Source organism: Idiotropiscis lumnitzeri, chromosome 5 (genome assembly GCF_059441095.1).
Source record: "Idiotropiscis lumnitzeri isolate Australia: NSW breed Sydney's pygmy pipehorse chromosome 5, RoL_Ilum_1.0, whole genome shotgun sequence".
NCBI lineage: Eukaryota > Metazoa > Chordata > Actinopteri > Syngnathiformes > Syngnathidae > Idiotropiscis > Idiotropiscis lumnitzeri.
Genome location: NC_142395.1, coordinates 24,191,285 through 24,212,886, shown reverse-complemented (window position 1 = coordinate 24,212,886; position 21,602 = coordinate 24,191,285). Strand labels below are relative to the sequence as shown.

General features: G+C 40.3%; 2 protein-coding genes across 3 annotated transcripts in view; one reads left to right on the top strand and one right to left on the bottom strand.

The window, feature by feature from the left end:
• Positions 1–16,397, bottom strand: part of esrrga (estrogen-related receptor gamma a) — a 189,808-nt gene extending 173,411 nt beyond the window's left edge. The window contains exons 1-2 of the mRNA XM_088296136.1: positions 16,367–16,397; positions 14,905–15,052 (exon numbers count right to left, since the gene is read on the bottom strand). The gene's annotated coding sequence lies outside the window, so the exon portion shown is untranslated. The remainder of the gene's footprint in view (positions 1–14,904; positions 15,053–16,366) is intronic.
• Positions 16,398–16,634: 237 nt separating this feature from the next.
• Positions 16,635–21,602, top strand: part of spata17 (spermatogenesis associated 17) — a 71,269-nt gene continuing 66,301 nt past the window's right edge. For both annotated transcript variants that reach the window (XR_015843183.1, XM_088296142.1), the window contains exons 1-4: positions 16,635–16,769; positions 17,027–17,116; positions 18,087–18,168; positions 20,178–20,228. Coding sequence is in view for 1 of the 2 variants with exons in the window: in XM_088296142.1 (XP_088152268.1) it covers positions 16,702–16,769; positions 17,027–17,116; positions 18,087–18,168; positions 20,178–20,228 (291 nt within the window). In the remaining variant the exon portion in view is untranslated. The remainder of the gene's footprint in view (positions 16,770–17,026; positions 17,117–18,086; positions 18,169–20,177; positions 20,229–21,602) is intronic.

The window sequence follows — 21,602 nt, the reverse complement described above, 5'->3', positions numbered from 1 at the left end:
GTGTGTGATCCAGAAATAGGACACCCACACAGCTAGTTAGACAGATAGCTAAAGAAAACAAATGGCTTTTCTCACACCTGCACCCCTATTTTACAACGAGCTGCCCACACACACACACACACACACACACACACACAATTTTAGACCACTACACTCGGACGACAACAGAGGAATTGATCGGAAATACAACATGTGGCTGGTGCAGGCCATTCATCTCACAACCGGCAAGAAGTCATGATATGTACACGTATGTCAACTGGTAGCTGTTCGAAGCGCCAAACAAGCCATGAGGTGCATTTGTTTATTATTTTATAATTATCACCATGACTGGATTGCATTATCCATACTTCTGATACAGAAAAATAGTCATTATAAGGCATAGGAATAAGCCATTTATAGTAATTTTGGTGAGGTAAATAAAGTAATTATTAATAATTATGGGAATACTATTTTTCATTGTTAACTCATTGACTGCCATTGACGGCTAAAGACGTCAAAGATCCTTTTTTTTTTTCTTTTTTTTTTTTTACTCGGCTGGTAGTAAACGAGTTTCCCAATATAGTAGCATTTATGCATGTTCGTCACTTCCTCTCTCGTTATTTTTAAATTTTCATTCACAGTTGCATTTAATTATGCACCCTACAATCGTGTTGCATGGTGGTTTCTGACTTGCCTGGTTGTTATTCAGTAATCCACCTGGTGGCACCTTTGTAATACTGATATCATAAATAATAAATAACTAAATAAATTAGCGTTTTTCAAGAAATTCAAATTGATTACTGTGATTCCTATTCGCCATTGTCATAATCCTGCATAAGAAATATTTGTCTAAATGACGATAGAAATGATAGGAGAGAAATGGATGTCCTCTGGGGCAGTACGGTGGAAGAATGGCAAGCACTTACACCTCACAGTACAGCGGTGCGGGGTTCGGGTTCGACTCCGGTTTTCCTGTGTGGAGTTTGCAAGTTTTCCCCATGCCGGAGTGGGTTTTGTCCGGGTACTCCAGTTTCCTCCCACATCCAAAAAACATACATGGAAGGTTGACTTGACACTCCAAATTGTCCCTAGGGGTGACCAAGTGTGAATGGTTGTTCGTCTTTGTGTGCCCTGTGATTGGCTGGCAACCAGTTCAGGGTGTACCCTGCCTACGACCCGAAGATAGCTGGGATTGGCTCCAAATGTCCGTAAATTAAGATGACATCATCACTATTTCAGCATTTATACATTTTGTGCCATTTTCTAAGTGACTTGGCCAAATAAAGCAAGACAAACACTGGTGTCTAATTGACATATTCTTGTGGGATACAAATCGTCCAAATGAGGTGAGCTTTCCAAGTATTGAGTAAGTTTGCAATTCACAAAACTTTTCACATGCAGCAGGACACAGCCAGAGGTGGATTTGCGAGCTTGGCCCAGTGTATCATCCTCGACCACGGAGAACACAGTGCTTCTACCTGTGCTCTGTTTGTGTGTTTACTAATAAATCATCTTATTACACATCATAAGTAGGCCATCATAATTAATTGGCCAGTCGAGAGAAGCTCTGACAACAAGCCCCCGGCGGTGAGCATGCACACGCAAACTGTACGGTGGACACAGCTCACAAACACACACACACCAGCCGATAATCACAGCAAGCGGGCCTCTGAAATTGTGTACATGGATGCAAAATGAGCATTTACCAACATTTATCGAAAAGATCCAAGGTTAATAAACCAATCAATTATTCCAGCTATTCTTTCCTCAGTCCCCTCTCGACAATGTAGCGCCTTTTGTTGTGAGCACGCCAATGCAAGTTGCACCAAGAGCAATAATGCCGCACATCCTTGTGCCGTGCGAGAAGGTCAGCAGCTATTCAGATACTCGCAGAGAAGCCGAACGAGCGACGTTCTAACACACAACGCAGGGAGCGCAATGTCCTCGAGAGCATACAAAACGTGTGAGTCTGCGATTATGAAGAGTGCAGCCAAGTTTTGTTTCGAAATGCCGGCATGCATGCTGCCGTACGTGCGGTGAGCAGGCCGCTGTCCTATTTAACATTAACGAAACGGAAGAGTGGGAAAGGTGACCCTGTATAGGAAGAATGAATGACCTCTGATAGCCATCTTTAGATCAGTGGAGAAAAAGATACCTGATTGGGCTTTGAATAATTGAAAGGGACATTCCGCACAGTCTTGTAACCCCACCCTCGGACACTCAGCTAAAATAAACAAATGTTACTCTTGACTTCAGATGAATGGCTGAGCTAAAGCATCGGCGGCAACGTTTTGTCAACCTTGCATTAGTTCTTATTTATTATTTAATCTGGATTTTATACATGAAAGACTTTTTATCGGAAATATAATACATTCAACAAGATTACCTGATTTTTAATCACAATCTCGACAATTGAAGGTCAGAGGAAGAGCGGGAGGTGTTATTGTGTCAACAGTGCCGATGATGATGAGACGTTAGGCAAGAAAAAAAATAGAAATGTGCTTTGTTCTAAAGATGTACAATTGTGAAAGGGAAATTGTCACTTTGATGCAAAATTTTGAGACTGATAATTTTAGTAAAATGAAAATTAAAAAAAAAAAAAGTTGTAATTTTCAAGAAAAAAAAAATACAATTTCATTTATGGGCATGAAAGACAGATTGTTGCTCTTTAATTGAGGTGTTTGTAATTTTACCATTTTTTTTTACATTTAGTTTTTAGTCTCCCTTTTTCAAGTGACAAATACTCACACACACACGCTTGTACATTAAATCTCAAAATGAGACAAAAAAAAAAACAGCGGAAAAGACAGTAGGGAATAATTACAAAACAAAACAGTAAGAGAACATTAATAAAAATTTTAAAAAAATCCAATGAGAAAGCAAGGCAAGGTAGTTTTATTTAGATACCACATTTCATACACGAGACAACTCAACGTGCAACAACTAATTATTTGTACTCACTCAACTCCAAAACAATTTCAAGAAAGGCCATCACAGTTAACAGAATCAATCGCAGCTCACGAAACATCAACGAAATTGCAACCCAATGATGAGCTTCGTTTAACGCGTCAGTCACTTGAGTCAACACACACACTTAATGAAATGCTTGCTCAACAAAACGCGCAGACCATTCATCAAACCGAACATTCCAGTGTACTTCCTACAAGAAAATTAGAAGACCGCAAAAACAGCGGCAGCTCCACTGCATGTGAAACTCATTTGGTAGTTCAACATATGAATTCCACACAATGAGGCAAAAATACGAGCACTGCATGTGAGGCAGCCGTGATGGAAAGGTTTATTATCGTAATTTGTTGACACCTGCACTCAAGTTCATGTGAGACGGGTGAAAGGCCAAGGTCAGGTTTAACAAGGTCAAGTTCAGTCGGTCTCCCTACTGCACTGCATTATGCAGTCAGGGGACGGAATTAGCATTACAACCCGATTTGGCCAGCCTCTTTTCTGCAGATTCATCACAATAAGACATGCGCACACACACACAGGTTAGGATTAGACACGCCATTGATAAACAGGAATTCAAAATGCATGAAACAATTCAATTGAATATGGTGGACTGGTGATTTATTTTGGTTCCTGTCTGCATAAATTTAGCTCTAAAATTACATTCCTCAATTAGTAACCGCCCCTCTAATAGATGATGTGCCCCAATTGTATCATGGAATGAAGACAAATAAACTGATTGCCATCAGGAAAAGAAATTGTTTGTTACTAATATCGTATTTCGCCGACAGTATTGTTCACTCGGACTTTTAATAGCGCCGGTCAACTGCAAATGGAGATGCCTTGAATATGTCATTGGAATTCATAGCTATTAATTACAAATTTCACCTGTTGCTGAACCTAACCCTTAAATCCTAAATATATCACACATTTTTATTATTTTTGTATCATTTTTATTTATTTTTACGAAAAAAACGCGTGGATATTCGGAATCAGTGCAAAAAAAAAAAATCTAAAAAAAAAAAAAAAGCTTGCATGCATCTTTAATTTAAAAAAAATAAAAAATGGTGAAAATTTGTGAACCAGTGCATTTAACTACTCAGCCCGTTTGTCTACCCAAAACAGCAGTACCGAATCACAAACTGTGTCTCGGATAAAGTGGATGTTTACCCTTAATAAATAAATTCAAGGCACAAAATTGCATATGCTCTCGTGTTTTTTGGAGACTACGTCTTTTCCAGCGACAAAGCCTTCTGGTAGCCTCTCCTGTGCTTGCTCCGCCATGTAGATTGCATCTACGTTTATGTTCGGGGTTCTGCCTAGCCTCCCACAGTTCTTTTCTGTAATTCAAAATGTTTCCATAGTAGACCTGAATCTTCATATACAGTTAGCATTTCCGACTAATAAATGGCAAAAAAGCTCAAGATAGAGCTCAACAATAGAAACGTCAAGCTGCATCGGAATGCAAACACCAGGTTCGTAATCATCCATCGAAGCAGGAGCAGACAGAGCGAGGGGGAAAAACAGCCTAAATCTAAATTAAGATGTTGGATGCTGGCTTTCCAATAGGACCTTGACACAGCAGTTGACCTACTCATGACAGAATCCCAGTGCCGCGGATTTGGAATTCTATTAGTATTACCAGCTACGGGGTGGGGAGGGAAAAAAAAAATGTCATGCAGTCATCAGGAAGAGACCAATCCATAGCTTCTATCCATCAGCCAATTACTGGTGCTAAAGTGGAATTAGATAGGTATTGACAATGAGAGGAGGTAGAGGGAGATTAAGGGGAGAGATGGAAAGACGAGGAAGGAGGAGGGGGTGAGGAGTTGAGTGGTGCAGTCCTGCAAGAAATGTGTGTGTGGGGGTTGTCATTTAAGTACGACAATATTTGTCTGTGATTGGCTGGAGACCAGTTGAGGGTGTACATGGTCTCTTGGACAAAGTCCGCTCCAAATTACGAGAGAGAGGATAAGCGTGGTAGAAAGTATTTTTTTTTTATATGTATAGTATTTATGTATGGAGGATTAAAGTCATCTTGAGGTTTAAATTAGTCAACTAGTGGTATTTATTAAAGTTGGGAAGGGTGGAAAACATTGGGGTGAAACAAAAATGCCATTTTATCACATTTTTCGGATACTGTCCGTCATATATATATATATATATATATATATATATATATCATATAACCAAACTTAAATTATTCGCTTCACATTTCTGTCACTGTGATTATTACACCAACAACAAAAAAGATAAAAGCAAATATGATTACTTATAGTGAATATTAAGCCACACTATGAAATGGATTTATGCCTGCATGGCAGATCTTTATAATATTATTGGGAGAAAAAAAAAAAAAGCTGTGGCGGTGTATTGACATAGCTGGCTCTCAGATCAATACATCGAGAATGGGCAATATATTTTAATTTAAAGCTGTTCAAATTTTAGCAGCAAATCCATGCGGCTCAGAGCAGAGCCTTCCCCATCCAGGCGAACCTCACTTGCACACGCGAAAACACCCCCACACACACACCCACACACACACACTGATAAATATCGCCACCGAGTCTGCTCAATTGCACGCTTCTGAAGTGTGGCAATTTGCGGATAAAACTTTGAAAACGACTTCTAAAGCGCAATACAATCTAATAGTGAAGACACTACAAAAATTTATATCGCTGACCAGCAGTCAAAAGATGACTTTTTTTCCATATTTATCTAGTTAGCGCAAACAATTTATGCATTAATGTTGAGTTAGATCAGAAACAAACAGCATCTGTAGCTAGATGGCCAGTTTTACCGAGGGATGAGCAGGAGGGCACTTCTGACATCTGCTTGCAGCCTGCTCAATTAGCATAATTAATTAACATGAATCGATAGATGCAAATTCCTTTGTAAAGCCCAAGAATGAATCACAGGACTTTTCATTCTTTAGTACTGGCAAATCGTTTATTGATCGTCCAACAAGTGAGACGATGTGACTGTATTAGTTTCTAAATTCAAGTCTGTCATTTTACAACAGATTGTGATCGTTTACCCCGGGGGGGCAAACTTTTTTATTGGCGGGCCACAATGGGTTCTAAAATTTGACAGAGGGGCCGGACCAGGAGCAGATATATGGAGTGTTTTGGTAACCTCACCCCATTGGAGAAAAAAAAAATGTAATTAAAATTAAAGTGAACAAAAGAATTACAACTAATATATATATATATATATATATATATATATATATAGTTTTTTTCCCCAATCAATTGATAGTTCCTTATTTATATACACTTGACGATTTTATTTTATTTAATTATTTTTTATTTTTATTTTTTTAAGGGTAAAACTTCGACAAATGCATGTAATCCCTTAGTCAAAAGCAGTCAAAGTTTTCATCTGGAGGCTAAATCTAAAAAGAAAACAAAAAAAACAATTGAATCCAAGATTTATTTTTGTATGAAAACCTCATGCATTTTGTGTGTTTATGTAGAATTGTGTTACTGTTTTCTCTATTGTCAAACTTAACTCATTCCCTATCATACTGGTGTCAAACTCAAGGCCCGGGGGCAGGATCTGGCCCGCGACCTCATTTTATGTGGCCCGCAAAGGGCAAATGTGTGCTAGCACATTTTCTTCACTTTTAACAAAATTGAGATATGAGATATTGCCATTTATTTGTTACCAAGCCTCCCCTTTTAAAATAAATACGTTTTTTTACTCACAATTACTGACTGGCTTTCCATCAATTTGTTGTGTGTATGAGACAACGTAAGGTGATCATACATTTATCGTAACGGCCCTCGGAGGTAAACCAGAACTACGGTGTGGCCCGTCCACAAAAATGAGTTTGACACCCCTGCCCTACCAGCCCAAGAAAAATGAACGCACTTTTTCTTCAATGCCCATCAATGGCAGTGAATGAGTTTTGTCAAATAAAATTGAGCACTGACTGTTAGCAATTAACACGCGGGTAAACAAATACACAGTCCGTCCCTGAGGGTTTCAAGTGTAGACAAACAGTTTCGAATGGCGCCGGGACACATGCTCACACGCACGCTCTCAAATTCCCACTCAAACACAGCTAATATTGTTATATAGCTGTCAGCTTGGCAGTGGTGTGGGTTAATCAGAGAGGCAAGGGGAAGGGTGCTATCTACTCACCACACTGCCACATTTATCGATTCCATTTACACACAAATACACTGGCGCTCAGATGTGCGCGCACACACATCCGCGCACAAATTGACACCCATTTTCTCCACAAGAACAGGCACCCATAACACGCCTTTAACAATTCTATTGGCCCCAAATAGATTTTCCCATTTTACGCCGTAGAGGCAGGGGAAACGCTGGAGCAGAACTGAAAGTGATATAAATGCATCAAAAAACAGATGAACAAACATTGGGGGGGAGATTTATTACGGGGAATTTTAATAAAAGTTGGAGGCGGATGAATTGATTTTGGTTTAAGGGCGGGTGTTCTAAGGAGCAATTTATTGGGATGGCCCAGGTAAGATGCATTATTTTCCAATTGTTATCCGGCTCCGCTGTTTAAGGGGCTGATTTGTGTTGTGTGTTGCATTTTATGGCTAAGAAGCAAAGGGGAACTTTCAATGATTTAGGTGGGATGTATTAATCAAAGGCAGCTTGTGTGAACCATAGATCGCCACGCCAAGGAGGCACAGGTGACAGCTCATTCAAGGGAAGAATGTTTTGGGGATGCACATCACCGCTTCTCAATTCCACTTTCTTCTTCCCACTTTCTCCGTCTCCCTCTTTTGACATCATCCCTTCCTGCTTCATCATCTTCGCCACACGCCACCCCCCTTTCCATTCCATCTTTTCCGAGCTCCCTATCCATGCCTCTTGGCCACACTTCGGTGCACATTTGCTTTTAATTTTACGAGTCCGAGAGTAGCATTTAACCATCCATGCGGCAAATAAACGGGGATTAGGAGTATTTAGTGGTTTCCTCCTCCCTGAAAGCCTCATACTTCCTTGCCGCTCAGTGACCTTTGCTGCTTGCGTCTGACATGTGAAGAGACAAGCCCATCATCATCATCCGACGTAGACTTTTTACTCTGCTTCCACTTGATATGGCCGTGCCTGTAAATGATGTACATTTTGTTTGGCTCACTTGCCACTCAGTCACCAACTTTGTTTGGAAGTGTTGGCGCCTTTTAAGCATTTGAGTCCGTTTTTTTTTTCTTTTTCTGCCATTGTTTAAGCAAGGGTGGAGTAACTTTTTCGCCATTAGGGGCCATTCAAGTTAATAATGCCCAATGAGGGCCATACTAAATTTATGAAACTATATGATGCAACAATTGAACAGATTATGAAGATTCCTATTATAATATTTCACTTTTGAGTGACTTTAAAGTCACACAATGAACTTTTTTTTGCATGCTTTTGGCTATACTTATACTCAGTGGTGGGCCGTCAAGGCCTGCAAGACCTTCTCTGCTGGCCGAACATAATCAAGAAATCATGATCATATTCTTCCTCGTGTTTAATTTTGTTATTATTTTTTTGGGGAAAAAAAAAGATTATCTTGTGTTGAATTTTTAGGTTTGAGTTTTTATCCAATCAGAATTCAGCTAGCTTGTGTTGCCAGGCAGATTTCACAATACCCATAGCACGCACTATTCTTTCCGAGCCCTTCAGATTTAATCGTGCGGGCGTCTGTTCTGTTTCTCAAGTGGGATTTGACAGTTGATTTTCAAGACAGACCTTCAAGAGAAGCTCGTCCAACACTGAGTAGTAGTTTTTCTGTATATTATTTCTCCAGCTGTAGAGTTAATGATGGAAATATGAGGGTGATTTATTCAAGTTGGACTACGTAGGACTTCACCGAAGGCCAACGTGTGAAATGCACGGCCCGCCACGGCTTTTACTACACTAAGTGTGCCGAGTGTGTTTGTTTTTTCTAAATGGCGGAAAGTGTGTTCACATCTGCACCATTTACAGATTTCAAACCACTCCCATCATGAAACTACTTACTACAGGAGTCGCTGGAAAGTGAAGGCTAATATCTGTTTATTAGACACTCCTCAATCTAAATTCACAGCATCATGTGCAAGCCAACATACACACCTGCGTGATGAAAGGCTATTTGGCCAGGCCCAGTCACCTGTGGACAAGGTTGATTTTGTGGACTTGAATTTTGTATTGCCTCTGTAATGAATTGGCTTTTCGACGCGTGGACATGCACACTAAATGTAAAATGGATTTCAAGAAGTAACTTGATTTACATTCATTCATGACTACAATTCTTATTTTAATAAATGTAGAGAATTTTGTTATTATTTTTTGGGGGAAAAAAAAGATTATCTTAGCATTTACAGAAAAAGCCACTCGGGTACATTTAAAGTGAAAGTTCAATCATGGCAGTCGTTCAGCTGTGAATATGGGAGTGGAAAAACAAATCTATGTGCAGGGATAATGGCCAAACTGGCCGAAGCCAGTCAAAGTTCTTTGGACACAGACTGCGAACCACAAATGGGAGGCTGTTGATGCGTGTTATCGTGTGGTCCGCAGCAGCAGCAACCAAGAACCACTTCAGATTTTAAGTGCGGCTTGAATATCATGTGACCACCGAGAGTCTCCATTTACCCCAGCAAAACAATGAAAACCGTTACAGGCAATTTAGTGCCATGAATGTTTATGGAATAGTTTACCAAAGATTTGGGCACCTATTACAATTTACGTTATCATTTTGCCAGAATTTACCAACAAACTCAGCAATAAATAATTTGATTTTACAGTATGCCATTGTTAGATGTTCACTTATCAGATCACTGATTAATATTTTCTTTTCAATTCTGATTACAAAAGCTTTGGGTCATTTGTTTGGTAAGCATGTGAAGGAATTGTATAATTTACCTTAGCATACACACAAAAATTTAATTGACTATTAATTCAGCCGGTAGTTGTGCGTACAGTATTTCAGTGCTTTCACTAATTTTCTGTTATGCCCCCCCGTAGCAAGTAGAAAACAATTCGCCCCCCTTCCCACCACCACCGCCCACTCTCCGCCGCAACTATAAATAACAGCATTTTCGTTCCAAAAGAAATCTACACCGTAGCGTTAATACTCGCCGCGCACAATTGGGCATGGAGTGTGCCACTGCCAACTACTGGAGTAAATGTGCAATTACACTTTATTGTCGTATGGCAGAAAAAAAGCATGTTGCCCAGGGGGGCCCGTCCCATTATTTGAGCACGGCAGTAAAATCCTATTCAATGCATTCCACTCTTCCGCAACAAGGACAAAACCAACTCCATGTCTTATTTTTACTTGCAGTAACATTCAGGGCCAAGTGTCCTACTAACTTTGTCCCTACAGAGCAGAATGTGCAACCCCTTTCATTTTGAAAACACACACCAACAGATAAATGGCATCAGGGGCCTCTGAACAATGCCGAGCTCCATAGGAGTCAAAGGTCAAGGGGTTGGATGAGGCATTCGAAGCTCCAAACAGTGAGCTGGAATGAACCTTTGCCATTGACCTGCTTCTCTCTCTCTCTCTCAATACGAATGTCAAGAGAAGAGGACACAAGCATTGTTGATCTTCAACTATGAGAGTGATGTCATCATTGTACCTTATAGTTTGGGTAGTAGATCTGTACAAGTGAGACTGGTAAAGACTGCGTAATTGGCTTGGGGGAGGGGGGGGGGTCATTCTCAAGGGAATAGTGGCCCAAAGGCAGGTGCACCCCAAGCTACATGACGCCATTGCCATTACTGCCTGCCAGAGGCTCACGTATAGAAATGTTGAGATGGTGTTCGTATGCCTGACTGGTTCATTGTGGGTGGTTAATTTGCACATTTTTGGTTCAGTCCACTTCCCGAACTGAGTCTGCAGTACACATCTTTGTAGACACGTGATGGACATTAGCTTTTTTTTTTGTCATGCTAAAACAGTACAAAATGACATCTGCCGCCATTTTGAATTTAGCTGATTCATCTAAAGTGGGGCGATAAGCAAAAGTTAAACAAGCATGAAGAAAGGAACTTTGACAAGAACAACAGATGTTTCTGTAAATGTTCACACAAGAAGAGATTCATTAATCATTAAATGACACCACATGTCAGTGAGTTAAATTTATAAAAAAATAAAATAAAAAAAAGCAGCATCAGTCTGTCTGCTGTACTTTTCCTGTGTGTGCATGCGGCTGTTTGTGTGTCAGGGCTGATTGCTCTTGACTTCATTAATCTCTGCAGTGTGGTTATGATTAGCGCTGCGAGGCATGCCAGAGGACATCTGACACGCTCGCACACTCACCGTCAGGTCTGGCCACCTCTCAAGCTTACCTCGCTCACAGTCCAACCAATTAGCTGGGAGGAAAGAGGGGGGGGAAGGAAAAAAAAAATCTAAGTGACGTCCAGTGACGTCTTTAGTTCTCTTTCATTGTCACATGAAATGCATTTTTTTATATGCCACTTACATCGATTGTGTGGAAGTCTTTCGCCGAGTTATTTTTGGTCTAGTAAGTTAGTGTTTCTCAAAGTGTGGTGCGCGGACCATTATTGTCCTCAAAAAACGCAAAATGGTCTGTGAGTAATTTAGTGGTTGAATTTGGGGACACTGCCTCAAATTTATGCATGATCCCGTACAGGTAATGTTTTGAGTGACAACATTTCTTGTATTAAAATTGTGGTACTAGCCTTCCACGAATACCGCTTCTGACCCTCTCTCGCTATTGTTATTATTAATTTTTACACTTGTCTGACTTGGATTCGTCCAAAACATAGCTGACATATTTGCGACACTTGAAGCTCCCTCATTCGGTTGGTCATATTCAGTCTCACTTCTAATTATTTTATGTATACACACACACACACACACACACACGTGTGATCGTGCGTCAACACAAGACTGTTGTGCGCTGACAAATTGTTGAAAGGAGGAATGAGAGGAATAATGATGGACAATAATGCCACATGTGTACTGTAGCCAGTGTGTGAGCATGTGTGCCGACAATGAATCTCTCATCGTGACAGCGGGGCCGGCAGCAGTGAATGTCCTTCTGGGTGGGACACACACACACACATCCACAAACACGCACGCACACATTTACACAGATGGAAACCACCACACTAATGGATCACCCCTGTCTGCACACAATCCGCCACAAATAATGATGAACCACCCCTGCATTAAACTATTTTACACAATGCTCAATTCATTACTTCTCTCCCTCCCTCTTCCTCTCGCCCCTTTGTGTATCCAGGTGAGCTAATAAAAGGTATGATATTTCTCCTCTATCGGCACAATCATAGTTTTTAACCATTAGTCGCGTATTAGGAAGGGAAATGAGGAGAGGCGAAGGGAAGAGATGGATTCAAATTGGTTTAAAAGCAGAAGAAGCCCCAGGCATTTAAAAAAAAAATGAGGAAGTGATTTCCTCAATGAATAAGAGCAATACCAAACTATGGTCCTTTTATGCCTCTGGTGAGCTTTAGTTCAAAGACATATCCTGTTCAAAGCACACAAATTGGAATAACCTACCAATAAAAACATTAGACACAACTAATTATATAATTTCCCAAAGGTTTCCTCAAGGAATAATATTAAAGTAAATAAAGAGTGGCACAAAAATAGAATTGCATGACTACAATCACAATCAATTTAACTAATTTACTGCCATTGACGGCTGAAGACGTCAAAGATCCATTTTTTTTGTTACTCAGCTGGTCGTAAATGAGTTAATGCGCACGTCACTTTGATTAAGACAAAATTATAAGACTCCATGTAAGATGTGTTGAAGAAACACAGCCAAAGGAAACATACCGTATATCTATCAAATCTCTCCTGATATGGTGACATTTTTTGTTTTGTAGTTAAGGTGTAGTTTAACGTCTTCAAGGGGCTAAAAGGTATCGCTATACATGATAGACTGATAAAAAAAAATAAAGTATTCCCGGCTTGGTTGAGTGTTGCAGAGAAGAGAAGAGTCATTATGGATTTCAATTAAGTGATCCCTGGCCAGAGAGGGATGCGTCAGAGTGGGGGGGATTAATGCGCTGCGGACAGATGTTTAATAATAATGGCCAAACTGGCCCTGCCGAGAAACACACATTCCACCCCGCTGCACCCTGCAGAGGCACGCACACACAAACACATGCACAGACACCCAATCCGAATCACTCAACAACGCCACACACAATAATGATTCACGCACAGTAGGGAACGGAGTGTCTTACTCACACATATACTCATCCATAGACACACACGGTCAATATATCAAGAAAGTGTGTGCGCGCATGTCTTTAGGACCAACGTTGGCCAGAGTGTGTATGGCCCTCATTTCGGAACAATGGGCATGGAGAATGACTGCTTGGATGAGCTTCCCGACTGCGACGAGGTGACTGGAGGCGCGTTAAATGACATGCCCCGTATGGAGAGATGGAGCACGCGGTAGACAGAGCAAAGGGGGAGAGGGTATGGATGAGTAAGGCGGGATAATGAATGCCTCAATTTGGAAACAAAACATTTTCTTTCAGCGTCATCATGGGGAAGGTACATAAAGAAAGCCAGTGGAATGCTAGGATGACAGTGAAGGAATGTATAGAGGAACTTCCAAGATTTTAAACTTGCTGTTGTAAAAGTATGACGAGGCGCAAACGACTGTATAATGGAGCTAAAATAAAGTAAAACCACTCACTCGTTGATGCTGATGTGTAACGTAGATGGTAAATGAAAGTGTTTGCAGAGTGATTCCGCCACCTGGTGGCATTTCATAGGTATTGCTTAATTATTCATGTTACGTATAAAAAGTAAAATAAGTTAGCATATGGTTGGCCAAATGAATTTGCTTGAATATCGTATCATTTGCATTGCTCATGTACTGAGAAGTCGCACCTGTTTCCATGTCTCAGTTAGTGCCACTTTTGCAAAGTAGTGGTTTGCAAGTCTGCTTCAGGCCTCTGGTGGAGTTTCTCTGGGTACTCTATCATCCTCCCACCTTCCAAAATCATACATTGTCCATTAACCGATCATCATCTAAATCACTGGCTCACAAAGTGCGGTGTGAGGATCACTAGCGGGGCACAGGCTCCCTCTAGTGGCACGTGAAAGAATCACTGCATTAAATCTTCAAAGAGGGTACAATGTTCCTGTGGCTTTTTTAACTTTTAGTTACAATACATTTGTATTTAATCTTTTTGAAAAGTTTGTTTCTTACATATTTTAGGTGCAAATTTTATTTAACTTTGGAGAGAAATACATTTGATTTAAATCCTTATTTATGGAGAGTTTTCCAATATTCAAGTACAGTGTTAATGTTCAAGCTGTGCATAATTTTACAGTTCCTAACAAAATTATCAAATACACATTTTAGAAATTAACTGTCATGTTTTTGATGAACAGATGCGCAGAGTTTGCACATTCTCATTGCGCTGGCATTTGTTTTCTTTGGGTACTATGGCTTACTCCCAATTTTAAAAAAATGCCTGTGAGATTCATTTAGCGAAATTGTCAATCTTAATGTGAGTGTGAATGCTTTATTGTCTATATGAGCCCTGCGATTGGCTGGCAACCAGTCCAGGGTATACCACGCAAAATCAGCTAGGATTGGCGCCAGCTCACCTGCACTGAGTGGTATATAGAAAAATGATGAATGGAAAGGTTTTCGTGACATCTTTTTTCTCTTTCCCATTATAAAAAAGCCACAGAAGACAAACTGATTTTAAAGATAATTTTCCAGATAATTTTGCAAAAAAAAATAAATAAAAAATAGGCACCGCTGTAGACCACGAAGAAGAACATAGTCCAGAAGTGGGTCATTAGACAACATATAAACATAGTGTCTTTCCATGAAGTGCTTTCACTCTCTATTTTTTTTTTAAGCACCCCCTCACCTGGTGACACCTAATCACCACGGCGGCAGGACAAATCGCTTGCTATCGTCATCACAGCCTTGTCAGAAAACGATACTTCGCATTCGGTGTCCGTGCCGTCTTGTCACAACCACGTACCTTCAGCAATTACCGGAGCGGCCATCCTCCCACCACTCCAACGATGGATGGCCCGAAGTGTGGCGGTTTCACCCTGGAGTCATAACTCTACGTAGGACATCTGCCTTCTGCTCTTCACAACTGCCGTGGCCCTCGGACAGCAAATTAGCTTGAGAGAAAAACACAGAGGAGAGAGAAAATGACACGAAACTCGCTGCAAAGCCAGCATGTCTATATACAACACATGGAGAGTCACTCAGTGTCATTGACTTGCAACATTTGAGATTTGCCGAACTCTAAAAAGGTACAGTTTCCCAAAACGGGTCATAAATCAGTTGTTATTGGGTCACCAATTCCCAGAATAAAATGCTATAAAGACATTTTATTAATTGAGGATATTTCATTAAATACATTTGTGTCTGTTGTTTTCTTTATTATTAATGTAGATGCATTTTGTTATGGCAATGTACAAAGTATGTCAGTAACTTTTGGCGCAGAAGACGAATCAAGTCATTTAGGTCTTGAGAAAAACTTTACAGAAGCCCTGATCTAAGGTTTAATCCATAATATGTAGGCTAGATCGATATGTTTGCTTGCACACACTCAGACAAGCTGAGGGGATCATTTCGACAGGTGAATATGGCTGAAGAGGAGGAGGTGTGGGGGGGAAATGAGGAACGAAGTGCAGGGAGAAATAAACTGATAAGTGATGATGAAGAGGGAACGATGAAGATACTGTCAGGAAAGAGGATAAATGGAAGATAGAAGGGAATGGAGGAGTTATGGCATGGCAGATCAATCAATACGCAATATCTGCATCCACAGAAGACAAATTTTATCCTACATGAAAAAAAAATTGTTACCTATAATGTGAAGCAAAAGAAATTTAGAAAACTTCCAATTCCTGCTTCTTTTCTAGAGTTATTTCAACAGTTTTCACCTTGCAAAGCATATTGCGTTCTATTTGCATGTGTTAATGCCCTGTGAATTCCTGAGTATTTTTATCTTTTATTTTGTTCTTGGTTTTTTTTTTTATCGTTTTACTTCATTTTTATAACCCCCACCTTGCACTTCGCTCTGGGGTAGTTGTTTTTAAAGTACTTTAAGAATACTTTTGATACATATGTGTCGAAAACTAATAACTAAAGCAACAGTTTTAGTACTGAAATTTGTTCATGAATGTTTTTGTAAGGGTTAGTTTTCGGATCACTTTATTTGAGCTGCAAGATAAACGTAAATCATTTTGAGCAAGTTTTCATATCTAACATGAGCAATGAACACACTAATTCGAAGTATTTTTAACGAGGGGGGGGTCTGAATATTTACTTTAATAATCAGCGGGAGAAAATAAGTTTTAGTGCATTGTATGAAATTATATGGTGAAACCGCAATAACCTACAAATGACCTCGCTGCATCAACAAAACAATTATAATGCATTGGAAGACTCGGAAGCACGAACACGTGACACAAAATGTGACTCACCTTTTGGACTAACCTAACACGTATGTGCAGTGTAGCGGCTGACGATCGACTCCATTAGCGTAATTTGCTTTAAAACAATCAGCTGGCTCCCATCGTGCATAGTGGGGAGGGGGTTGATTTTCGTCATTCTAATCGAAGCCAAAATATTAAAACTAATCTCGGTCTTTTTGAACATCAAATAAGTCACAATTGGAGGAGCGGTATCAAACAAATGGAGTTTAACAATAACGAAATAAAACATTTACTTTTATAGAACCGGAAGTAAATTGCGACCTCGCGGGTCAAGTTTGCCAGCTGTGTTGCCTAGGCAACCGTAAACGGACGCCCATGCTGACATGGCGGAGCTCCTGCAGATTCAAAACGTGCTCGAAGAGTTCCGAAAACTCCAGTTCTACAAAGCAAGGTATCGTTAAGTTCGTTGCATGACACAAATAGGACAAGTTACAAATTTATGATCACGTGACAGCTAAATAAGTGCTAGTTTTTTTAAGCACACGTGCTTAAATTCACCAAACAAACGACGATTCATATCGGCAGATTCAACTTAATTTGGTTAATTACAGTCTGTGGTTAATAGTAGTGCTTGTGAAACACATAACATTTTCTTTTTTAAGAGCGCAAAGAGAACAAAATGGAAGTTTTTTCTTTTCTCTGTTTCAGGTTGGCCGAGGCAACTAGACAGCAGGAATACAGGGCTGCCATCCGGATTCAGAGTTGGTTCCGAGGTTACAGGGTGCGCTTTTACATCAGGTAATGCTTTATACCAAGTCTTCATTTGTCATGTGACAGATTACTGCTTTTTATTTCATACAAGCCCAGCCATTTCACCGCCTCCATTTCCTCCAGGGCTTATAAAACATCTCGGCAGGCATGGTCTATGTTAATTTACAGGGAATACCCAGATACTGACTCCCTCCCATAATTGTAGGACTTCCAGATCTTTGTAAATGGCCTTGAGAAATAAATGTCACTTGCTCCATGCGTCCATTCCACACACTCGCCATGCCTGTTCTGTACTGCGACCCCAGCACCATTCTGCAGGGTCAGCAGACAAACTTCCAGACAGTAGGTTAATTCAGATTACTTTAGTTAATTGATCAATACGTTAAGTGGATAATTAGCAACAATTTTAGCTGCCTAAGTGCAACTGTGGGGTTGTGCTATCACACTATGAGCATTGATTTTCCAGGTGTATAAATGGCCTTTTGGAAATTGATGGCCTCATTGGAGGTGGAGATTTGCAATGGACTTGCATTTAGAGTATGTTTGAAGATGAATACAAATGTGTGCCGCTGCATAAAAGGGGAGAAATGCTCATCGGGCGTGATAGAAAGGCCTGGAGGAGTAGCAATTTTCTGTGTGTGTGTGTGTGTGTGTTACATTAATGATCCCGTGACCTTTGAATTCAATTCCTTTACATCATAACAGTTGTGAGCAGAAAACAAAATCACTGTTTTCTTTTCTTTTCAACAAAACCGGTACGAGTTTATAATTGATTTTGCCCCTTTAGTCAACATCTAATTTAAATGAATTTCATGCAGGATTGTCATTTTCAAGCCTTTTTTATTTTCATTCGCACCTCTTACAGCCAACGGCTTTGTACTTTAGGTTTTATTTGACACACTAACAAAGAGATTCAGAATTTAATTTAAGTTTTCCGCCCCATTTCAGCAGCACAAAATACCCATCTAATCCTCTTCCCAATATGACTTCATGACAGGCATCTGCACGAGAAGGCGGTCATTATACAGAAGATATGGCGGGGCTTCAGAGCAAGGGCACGTTGCAGACAAATGGTGATGGTAAGCCAGAACGAGGAACAGCTATAGATGTATTGATTTGGTTATGATAGCATGCATTAGAATTCAATTTCTTTATGCCCGAGTCCCTGCATCTGACCTTAAGAAATATAATTCACTCATTACACATTGGGAAATTAGCACTTGGGAAATATGATGTAATATGCGATGCTATTTTATCTGCATTGCATTTCCTGGGATGTATTTAGATCGAGCGTGGTGAGGTAAATGGTAGTCGCAGAAGTGTGTGCGCGTGTGTGTGTACTTGTGTGCTTTAGTAAAACAAGGCCACTTTTCGGCATATTGCCTCCAACTGCTTCTTAATTGAACAGATTGTTGATACGGGATCCAATACCCAGCGCTCTCACATATAATTTTCCCCTGGATTGAGTTTTGTAAACGTATCACAACAAGCTATTTATCATGCCCCTAAATTGACTGTTTGCTAAAGCATAACTGCCAGCCATCATTTGGGAGGCGTTCAAAAAAACAGGGGAGACGGCGGCGAGGGGCACTGAAATAAACGATGAAGGATGTGTCACAACGCACATATGTGCAAAAAAAGAGGCAGTTTGGGAACAGACGAGCGCTCATTTGAATCTCTCGCACTTTTCACAGTTTGGAATCAGCCCACTGAGGCTCCATTCTTATTGTGCATTAAAAGTTAAAAAGGTCCAGTTCAGGACAATGCCTTCAATCCGACCCATCATAAAGTTTCGAATGCTTTTTAACTCATTTACTACCAGACGAGTAAGAAAAAAAAATAGATCTTTGACGTCTTTAGTTGCTGCATTGATTCTTCATAAAGTACAGTTAGAAAAATAATTGTCATTGTATTTAAAATATTCAGAACTAAAATTAACAACTAAACAGCATTTTATATTGCCACCTTTTTCACTGCTGTTTTCTTGGATTTCTCACCTTGCCTCACACACGCCCACTTCCTCCACTCGCAAAGCTGTTCTGAATTAATTATCTGATTGGTTGAGCTGCGTTGTGTGGGAGGAGTTACAAACACGCCCTTTGCTTGTGTATTTCAGAATCAGAATCAGAATGCCCTTTATTCACATTCTACTCCGTGTACGAGATTGTAGAGCTCCCCTCTCCAGTTCAAATATAAATAAGAAAATAGAATAATAGTAAATAGAATGAATAAAAATAAAAAACAAACAAAAGGAGGGCTGAAAAAGTGCACTGGGTGCCACATTATGTTGCAGTTCTACAAGGCATAGGCAGTTGTGTGCGAGAATTCAGCATGGTTACTGTAATGAATGTAATTACTGTGTAATAGCAAAAGTTGCACAGGTTCATCAAAACTCTACTAGTCTGCGTACAGCTCAGGACCAAAGTCCGCCTTTTCAGGATTTCAATTCTTTTCTCACTCCCGCCACACTATTACTAATGTGAGTTCTAAAAAGCCTCATCTCAAAACACCCAGCTGAATTTACAGCCCCCCTTTCAAGTCCCCTTCGTTGTCTTCCCCCGTCGTTATTAAAAAAAAGAAATGTTGAGATATGGATCCCCTTTTATGGACAACGACTCCAGTTTGCTCCCGAAATGTGCCCCCAGTGGTCGGCCTCGCGTTCGGTGTGAGTGTGCTGCTGCATATTCTCTGGCCTTTTGTGAGTCTCTTCTGGCAGCTCTGTCATTGATTATGAAATCCAGAGGAGAGCGTTTGGCCGTCATACATCTCCATTAGCTCGCTGCTTCAGCGCCATAGATTTTCCTGGCCCTCGCGTGTGTTGGTGTATTAAGAGAGCACTGTCCTCCCCTTGATCCAAAGTCCCCCTAATCACTCTCTCTCTCTCTACCTCCATACCCCTTCTGACTCTTTGTCTTTTTCTTCTCCGTTGCTTTCCCCTCCTCCTTTCTTCGTCTGAAGTGGCACTATCGGTACCGTCGGTGTGAAATGTAGTATGTAGAAAGAGCCGTTTATCTTTCATGCCTGCTATGGACAGATCAGAAGGCTGCGGGACAACGTGTAACGTCATCGTTTCCTTTTGTGTTCACAGGAAGCATATTTTATCATGAAGATGAATTTCTACAACGACATGGCAGTCAGGGTAAATGTCGCCGGAGTGTTTTCTTTGAAAAGAAAGAGTGTCACCGTGGAGGGACTTGTGAGAACTTCCTCACTACGCTTCATTGTTGCAAAATGACCATCATTAACACATCTTTGTTTTCAACTTTATTGAAAAAAAAAGAAAATGAGACCTGTCAGAAAAGTTCCAGGACTGGTCTCCTAAAAGATAGCTTTCAAATCCAAACAACAAAGAATAAGTTTTCACCTTTAAACCCATCTCTGGCACACCCTAATGCACTCCAAAAAGGATTCTTCACAGCTCCGTCCGCACTGCTGTCTTGATTTTTGTCAACATCTTCAAAACTGATCCCCTTAATAACCTGCTTGAGCCTGGGAAAAAGGAAAAAAAAAAAAAGCACGTTTGCTGAGTAGCAAATAAACTTTGTTAATGTTTTATTTTCTAAATTCTGTGGCGTGCCAAAGACATATATATTGTTGTAATGCTTTTGTTCACTTTCATTTAAAATTAAATGTATTTTTTTTTTTCTCCGATGAGGTGAGGTTACCAAAACACTCCATCCATCTGCTCCTGGTCCGGTCCCTCTGTCAAATTTTAGAACCCATTGTGGCCCACCAATCAGAAAGTTTGCACACCCCTGGGTTAACCTTTTCTGGGTTCTGTTGCTACTGTTCAGCCCATATATCATCACACTCCATCTTTGACTGATGTTTTTGGCATTTTTACGCAATACATTTGCACCGCAACCTTATCGTTTTCACAATTCCATTATTTCGGCGAACAGCTTCATTCTGTGTCAACCATGAAGCGGTTTTATCGGCCAAAAAAAAAAAAAAAAAAAAGAGTGACAGCTTTTATTGAAGAGGTTTTGTTGCTGACCAGCTGGACAAATGTTTGTCAGAAAAGCATGGAAATTGAAAGTATTAAATTTTACACTTTTATTGGAAAATGAAACAACCAAAAACTGAGCACCCAATTGTTTCAGTAAATGTCACCTTAAGGATGACATATATCCAGGAGTGGATTCTGCTGTTGTAGGTCATTGGGATGAAAGGTCAGGGGTTGCTGTCACCATGTGGAGCGGAGAACAAGCTACTTAAGGTGGAGGAAAAAAAAAAAAAAACTTTATGACCCTTATAAAATATCACAGCTTCCTCCTTTACAGCACAATAGCAATTTTAATGGGAAGCGAATGAACGCGAATGGAGCAGGGAATTGACTCCGTGGTTGGTGATGTAAGAAGGACCCAAGTTTGAACTCCACCGGGGCCAAATAAGACTTTTCTTTGCAAAGTTAGTGTTTCACTTTTGGAGATTAATGAGAATTTTGTCTGCATTTTGTCATGTCGTCCCAACACAAAAGTCAAATTGAACATTATTGGAACAGTTCTGGCAT